This window comes from Trachemys scripta, chromosome 19 (assembly GCF_013100865.1).
Source record: "Trachemys scripta elegans isolate TJP31775 chromosome 19, CAS_Tse_1.0, whole genome shotgun sequence".
Classification (NCBI taxonomy): Eukaryota; Metazoa; Chordata; order Testudines; family Emydidae; genus Trachemys; species Trachemys scripta.
Window position 1 is genome coordinate 14,149,124 of NC_048316.1, and position 7,473 is coordinate 14,156,596.

General features: G+C 50.7%; 1 protein-coding gene across 1 annotated transcript in view; it reads left to right on the plus strand.

The window, feature by feature from the left end:
• The first annotated feature begins 2,665 nt into the window (after nucleotides 1–2,665).
• Nucleotides 2,666–7,473, plus strand: part of EFHD2 (EF-hand domain family member D2) — an 18,996-nt gene continuing 14,188 nt past the window's right edge. Inside the window, exon 1 of the mRNA XM_034753254.1 lies at nucleotides 2,666–3,053. Coding sequence (XP_034609145.1) covers nucleotides 2,755–3,053 — 299 coding nt within the window. The 5' untranslated portion in view covers nucleotides 2,666–2,754. The remainder of the gene's footprint in view (nucleotides 3,054–7,473) is intronic.

Below are 7,473 nucleotides of genomic sequence, written 5' to 3' on the forward strand. Positions count from 1 at the left end.
CCAAGTTTGCACTTTTTGTAGGGTTCTTTTTTGATTTGCGGGTCATTAAAAAGTTCCTGATGGCACTATATTGGCCTCTTACTGTTTTTCCTATCTTTCCTTCACATGGAGATAGTTTGCTGTTTTGTGTTTAATATTAATTTAATATAAGGATATAAATATATCCTTAAATAGTGTTTCTACCAGCAATTTTCCAACTTGTCAGTTAATGCTGGCATTGACTTCGCTCACATATAGCGGTGCTTCTGTACATATAAATATACGCACATATTTATTTCTTGACAATAATAAAAAAAGGAGGCTTGGCTTCTTTTTTTGTATGTGAGCCAGCTCTTCCTGGGTAACCCTGCTATGCTGGTGCCAAGTTCGGCACATCACAGTCACTTTCACGGCAACAGACCAGTGTCACAAACACAGGATTATGACTTGGCTGCAGGGGATTCCAGCAGAAGGAGAAGCTTGGCAGGAGAGAAGAAAGGTCAGCTCAACACCCTAGGGGAGGGAGAGCCCCAATTAGTGGTTGTATTTTTTTAATAAAATATCTATCTTCCCCGTCTAATTCATTTCAGTGAAGTGAAATGGACTTCCCCAATAGAGGTTTCCTTTAATGGTGTTGATTAATGAATATTTAATATGCAAAGTAAATTGATTTGGGATCTGAATCCTAAACTGCAGCAATAATAATGCTTAGCTCTTACAAAAGCTGCTGTCTTGTACAATTCCTTCTAAGGTCCTACCACGCATGCTCTTCTTTTTGTAGCATTCTGTGATGTTACCTTGTCTGTAATTGTTGTAAGATGTTCAGCTATCGTAGCAATGCTTGGTATTAAAAAAACCCCAACCTATTAATCTCTTTCAATTGCTAGCAGATATTAGTTTGACATCTCTACACCCATCAGCTAATCCATTGTCCCTCCCTGCCTACAGCAGCCTCATAATCTCCCAGGGCAGATATACCATTATTACACACAAGATGGTCACAAACACCGCAAAAGAGTAATTAGCTTGCAAATCTGTGGTGTCTTCCATTCAAGGATCTCAAAACACGAATTAAGGGGGAGAGAGAGAGACACTCTCTCACTCTGTCCCTGTTTAACAAGCAAAGGCCAGGCACAGAGACTTTAAGGGCCAGGGCCCAGATTCACAAACGTAATCAATGGAAGTTAGGAGCCTAAACGACCTTTAAAAATCTGGTCTTAAGTGACTTGCCCAAGATCCCATAGGAAGTATGTAGCAGAGATAAAAAATATAAGCGGGAGTCCAGGCTCTTGGTTCTAGCTAATCACTTGACCCATGGTTCCCAAACAGCAGCCATCCATCAGACCCTCAATGGACTGCAGGAAGCTGGCTGGTCTAGTGGTGCTGTGTGTTCTCCTTGTTTCCATCCTTGTTACTTCGCTATGTCAGCCATTGCAGTATTTGCCAGCGGTGCTGGCAGTGGGAGGAAAAGTGGTCCACGCCAGCACCAATGGGAGGGAAGGGGTGTGTTAGCCAGTATCTCCTTAAGCGGTGGGCCACTTAATGAGACAGTTTAAGAACTCCTGGACTAGAGTGTGGGAGCGTAGAAGTCTAGCACACCAAGGACTGCTTCCCCTAGGAAATGATACAGCTGGGGGTGCAGGGCATAGGAAGGGGTTGAGAGAATTCCGCTGGTTGCTAAAGTTTGCTGCAGAAGGAAACTTCCTCTCTTTATAAGGTGGCGCTTGGACTAGGGGAGTGTCAGGAAGAGAAGCAGCCTTTTAGCCTCCCCTGTTTGTGTGTGTCCTGCTACAGCCCCTGTACTGGGCACCAGCCTGAGTCTGTCCGTCCTGGATTGGGCAGCAACCTGACGCGTCTGTCTGTCCTGTGTGCCACAGCCCGTATCCTGTCCAGCCTGACCCTCCTGTCTGTCCTGCACTGTGCACCAACCTCGCCTGTCTGTTCTGTGCTCCAGCCATGTCGTGTCCAGCCCGACCCTCCTGTCGGTCTGACCTGCGCTTGACCCTCTGTCCTGTCTGTCGGTCTGTCCTGCACTGTGCACCAACCTGACGGATCTGTCTGTCCCGTGTCCTGTCCAGCCAGACCTGCCTGTTGCTCTTTCCTGTGCCCCAGCCATGTCCTGTCCAACCTGATGCCCTTTCTCTGTCCTGCACTGTGCACCAACCTCACCTGTCTGTCCTGTGCCCTGTCCTGTCCAGCCAGAATCTCCTGTCTGTCTGTCCTGCACTGTGCACCGACCTGCCCCGTCTGTCTATCCTGTGCCCCAGCCCCTGTCCTGCCCAGCCTGCCTCTCCCGTCTGTCTGTCCTGCACTGTCCTGCCCAGCCTGCTCCGTCTGTCTGTCCTGTGCCCCAGCCCCTGTCCAGCCAGAATCTCCTGTCTGTCCTGCACTGTGCACCAACCTCACCTGTCTGTCCTGTGCCCCAGCCCCTGTCCTGCCCAGCCTGCCCCTCCCGTCTGTCTGTCCTGCACTGTGCACCGACCTGCCCCTCCTGTCTGTCTGTCCTGTGCCCCAGCCCCTGTCCTGCCTAGCCTGCCCCTCCCGTCTGTCTGTCCTGCCCTGTGCACCTGCCCGGTCTGCCTGCCCTGTACCGCCCCCGAGTCCCGCCCCCGCCCCCCCGGGCTGCGGTGTGGGTCGGTCCCGCCGCCGGGCCCCGCTGTCAGTCAGTGGCGGGCGCGGGGGGGCGGGGCCGGCTCATCAGCTGGGCCAGTCGCCGCCGCCGCCGCTGCAGAGTCTCGGCCGCACCAGGCGCCGCGCCCAGGGCTCGCCGGGACCATGGCCACGGACGAGCTGGCCAGCAAGCTGGGCCGCCGGCTGCAGCTCGAGGAGGAGGGCGGCGGGCCCGAGGGGCAGAACGGGGAGGCGGCGGAGCCCGAGCCCGAGCCCGACGGCCCGGAGCCCCTGGGCGGCGGCGCGGATGGCGAGCTGAGCGCCAAGCTGCAGCGGCGCACGGAGCTCAACCAGGGCGGCGGGGAGTTCTCGCCGGGCGGCGGCCGCAAGGTCTTTAACCCCTACACCGAGTTCCGCGAGTTCTCCCGCCGGCAGATCCGCGACATGGAGCGTCTCTTCCGGCAGTGAGTGCCCGGGCCGGGGGCGGCCGGGGTCGAGGGGGCGCGGGGCGGGTAGGGGGGGGCCGCGGCCGGGGGGGGGGCAGGGGGGGCCGTGGGGCACAGGGAGGCAGGGGGCGCCCGGTGGGGCGGGGAGCACGGGGCGGGCAGGGGAGACCGGGGGCAGGGGGCGCCGTGGGGCACAGGGAGGCAGGGGGCGCCCGGGGGGGCCGGGGAGCACGGGGCAGGCAGGGAGCGCTGGGGGGCACGGAGGGGACACGGGCCGGGCAGGGGGCGCCCGGGGCGCGTGTGGGTCGGGGGCCATGTAAGGTGTTGCAGTGAGTGCCAGGGGAGAGGAGGACCGAGGAGTTGAGCAGCTCCCCCGGCAGCCGGGTCTGGGGACCGGGAAAGTGACCCCTCTAAAGCCCGGGGGAGGAGGAGACCTTCGGTGCCCGGGGAGAAGGGGATCCCCCCAACCACACACGACAGGGCATGGATGGAGCCACTTGCAAACACCGAGTACTGGGTGGAGATCCTCCTCCCCAGCCCTCCTTCCTCTGAGGGGAGACACTTGTTTTCCTGGTGGATCAAACTCTGGTTGGGGGAAATCCAGCCCCCTTCCTTTCCCTCCTGGGGAGCAAATCCACCCGCTTACCCATCCTCATCGCCTGCCCCAGGTGAAGAACAAACTCTGTCTTGGGGGAGAGTTTCCCCGGGACACTAATCTGCCCCGTGGGGCATCACTGACCTATGCACAAGTGGGGTGGGGGGTGGTTCTGCTTGCTTCTGGCAGGCTTTGAGATCACAGCCATGTGACACTGGGGGGAGTAGGAATGGTTACATTAGGAGCATGAGGATTTCCCCCTTTCCTCCCCCAAAAGACTGCTAGACCTAGCTGCATTAGAGAGGCTGGGCTTTTGATTTACAGTAGGGTGTGCAACGTGCCTGTGGATAGAAGAGGGAAAAGATATCTGCACAAACTCCCCTCTCCTCTTAAGTGAGTCTGGCAAAGGTGTGAAGCCTCCAGATATCTGCAGAAGAAGTTGACCCTGCACAAGAAGGGCTAGTGGTGTGAGGGTGATTAGCATTTCTGCTGCATGCTGCGATAATACCCAGTGCAGCTTTTGTAATAGTTAAAGCTTAGGAGATCTTGTTCCCTTTTTTGTGGTGTACGTGTGTGTGTAAGTTCTGCTTCCAGAATTGGAGATGACTTGCTCTCGTTTTGGATTTAACAAGAAAATTCTTCTATCTCTTCCCAACAAACCAGGCCGTGCCTGTGGCGTTATGCTTTGCAGACATTGCTCATTTTAGTAGAGTTAGAGTATAAGAGGCAACTTTTAGAAAAACCTGACGTGGCAATAAATTTCACACATCAGAGCAACACTTCCTGCTCTATTAATTTCTGCTGTATTCCTCTTTTCGGTTGGTCTCCATTCAGTCCCTCCTGAGGCTCGCGCTCTGACAATTACTGTACTAGCATGCTTCAAATAAGTTATCACTAGTCACTAACGGCGACTATCAGAGAATAAACCTTAGAGTTGTAGAAATTTCTCATGGAAACTGAAAAGAAAAATAACTTTTGATCTTCTGGAAACATAAGAATTCTGCAGGCTATGGGTTAAGTTACAAGCTGCAACATTAATAAGTAAAATAGATTGGATCTCCTCTGTAAAAACCGGTTTATATATAACTTGATGTTCAAACATTACCTTCTCAGGTTTCAGAGGGGTAGCCGTGTTAGTCTGTATCAGCAAAAAGAACCAGGAGTCCTTGTGGCACCTTAGAAACTAACAAATTTATTTGAGCATAAGCTTTCATGGGCTAAAACCCACTTCATCGGATGCCCACGAAAGCTTATGCTCAAATAAATTTGTTAGTCTCTAAGGTGCCACAAGTCCTCCTCGTTCTTATTACCTTCTCAGTGTAACAAGTTCAAATTCCGGGAATACAGATCACATTAATGGGCCGTGTAGTCTGGTATCCTGCCTCTGGCATTGGCCAGCACCAAATGCTTCAAAGCAAAGGGGAAAAATCCCATAATGCGCCTGGTCAATTGTGTAATGCTTCGAGGGCCCAATCTTGCACCACTGCTGGGAGTTTTACTATTGGCTTCGATAGGTAGGAACAGGGTGGAAAGGATGCTGCTCTGTGTATGTTACTGCCATCAATATAAGGGCCTGTCATTGCTCTTTAAATCCTGACCTTTCCTGCTCAACTATTTTAAATTAGCATCCCGCTGAGACATGACCTATGTTGTTAGCCATTTATTTAAACAGTGTTTAGCTAAACCAGTCTAGGAACAAATATTTAGAGAGTTTGTGTGTGTGTTAACTAGAAAGGCTGCACTACAAAAACCATAAGGCTGTTCAGGCCATTGGTCCATAAGCTCTTAATTGGGCTCCACACAGGAGTAAGTAGGTGAATTTTAATGGCCTGTGACACACAGAAGGTCAGAGGAGATGATCTCATGGTCCCTTCTGGCTTTAAACTCTGACACTGCTTTAAAATAAATGCAGTGATGGAACGAAGGGAGATGTTATTGGGGGAAAAAACACATTTCCTCATCTGTTACAAAATCTGAAATTATACTGGAAACGCTTTGTTTGGCTAAGTACCTTTTCTCTATGATGGGCTTTGTTTTAATGTTTTTCTTCCTGGACATTAAAAACGGACTAGTTATACTTTTGTTTACAGTAAGTTCCTAGTCAATTTCACTTCCAGATACTTTGCCCTGTGATAGTTCTGCTGCAGGGTTTTGGAATGTTTGTTTGGGGTTTGTTAATCTTTCTCTGCTGAAACTTACATTTTTCCTGGCTACAGAGATCTTAATTTTGGACCAGTTCTGACCTGTGTTTGTTCTTTTAAAATTGGAGTACAACGCACTGCTCAGGGATAGGCATTGTATGTTGCAGTCTAAAACGAGGAAATGCTGCATTGTTGGCCAAAAGCTGTGTCTGGCCATATTCTGGCCCAGCTGTAACGCCTACTTCTGATTACAGAACTACGGAGTGAGCAGTTTCTACACACTCGACTCATTTGTTCTAATGTGACTTAGTTGAACACACTTCCGAGCATTTTGCTGCGGCATGAGGAATGAGAGTCTGTGTGGGAGCTGTAAGGCTAGATTGCAGAGTAAAGCAAAGCAAATTGCATTCTTATGTATCAAGCCAGTGCAGCTGGCATAACTTGGAGAACTAGCAAAATCTAGAGAATTCCAAATCCCAAAACCACTGGCAAATCCAGGGAGCCAGAACACAAGTTCAAGTTACTTTCTGGATTTGCCTGTATTGTCTGTATATTGATGAAAACTAGAGCAGTGGCAATCCCTGTCAAAGTCTTGTGTTAGTTTCTCTGCATCTGACTTGTTGGCTGAAGATTTTCTCACGGACATAGATGAATTTGCTGCTCCTCTTTTGCCACAGATGCCTTTTTCAGTGACAAGACTGCCCCCATTCTGATTGTGTTAGATATTTGGTAGATAAACTATGAGGGTCTGTGGGAAGTTTTTCTCCATTGAGGCCTGAGATGTATACTTGCCCCAGGATCCTAGTGGAATCAAAGAGTCACAGAGTTCAAGATCAGAAGGGACAATCAGCTCATCTGGTCTTCCCTCCAGTATATTACAGGCCACCGACACCACCCAGCACCCTCCCACTAAACCCAACAACCAAAACTAAACCAAAGTACCAGAGCCCACGGGAGACTAAACTGTTATATGTCACAGTTAGAGAACAGGAGGAAGCGAGGTGCACTAGTGCCCAAGGCCACCGCAGTGTTAGGGAAGTGATTAATCATAGCACGAGGCATTCAGTTTCTAAATGTGTGTTTGTATTAAGGTTTCCAGAGCTCACTTTTCATAATCATTGGGACAGTTCATGTGAGTAAGGGTTACCAGTCTGGGTCCTGAGGTCTCCTAGCATTGCCCATGCATTTTGTAATTAGCTGCTTTGTAATCTACCTATGTGTGATCTCCCTTGTTCTTCATTTTTAAAACCTTCTGAATGGACTGTTTCTCATTTTCTCTCTCTCTCCCTCCTCCTGCTTCCCTTTCAGGGTATTAACCCGAGATGTGATTCAGAGCTGGTCAAGGGAAAGTGTCTCGTTGACTTCCTTGGTCTTTGGATCAAGCCCTCAGACAGTGGCTTAGATGTTGCATTGAATTCAGCAAATTGCTACTTGCTCAGAACCAAATGAGATTTTAATCTCTTGTAGTGTAGCTGTGCCGGCCTGTGGCAGAGCTTGCAAAGCTCAGTTGTGTGTGTGTGTGTGTGTGTGTGTGTGTGTGTGTGTGTAACAGAACCTAGATCAGTGTTTCTCAAACTGGGGCCACCGTTTGTTCAGGGAAAGCCCCGATGGGCCGGGCCGGTTTGTTTACCTGCCCCGTCCGCAGGTCCGGCCAATCGTAGCTCCCACTGGCCGCGGTTCACTGCTCCAGGCCAATGGGAGC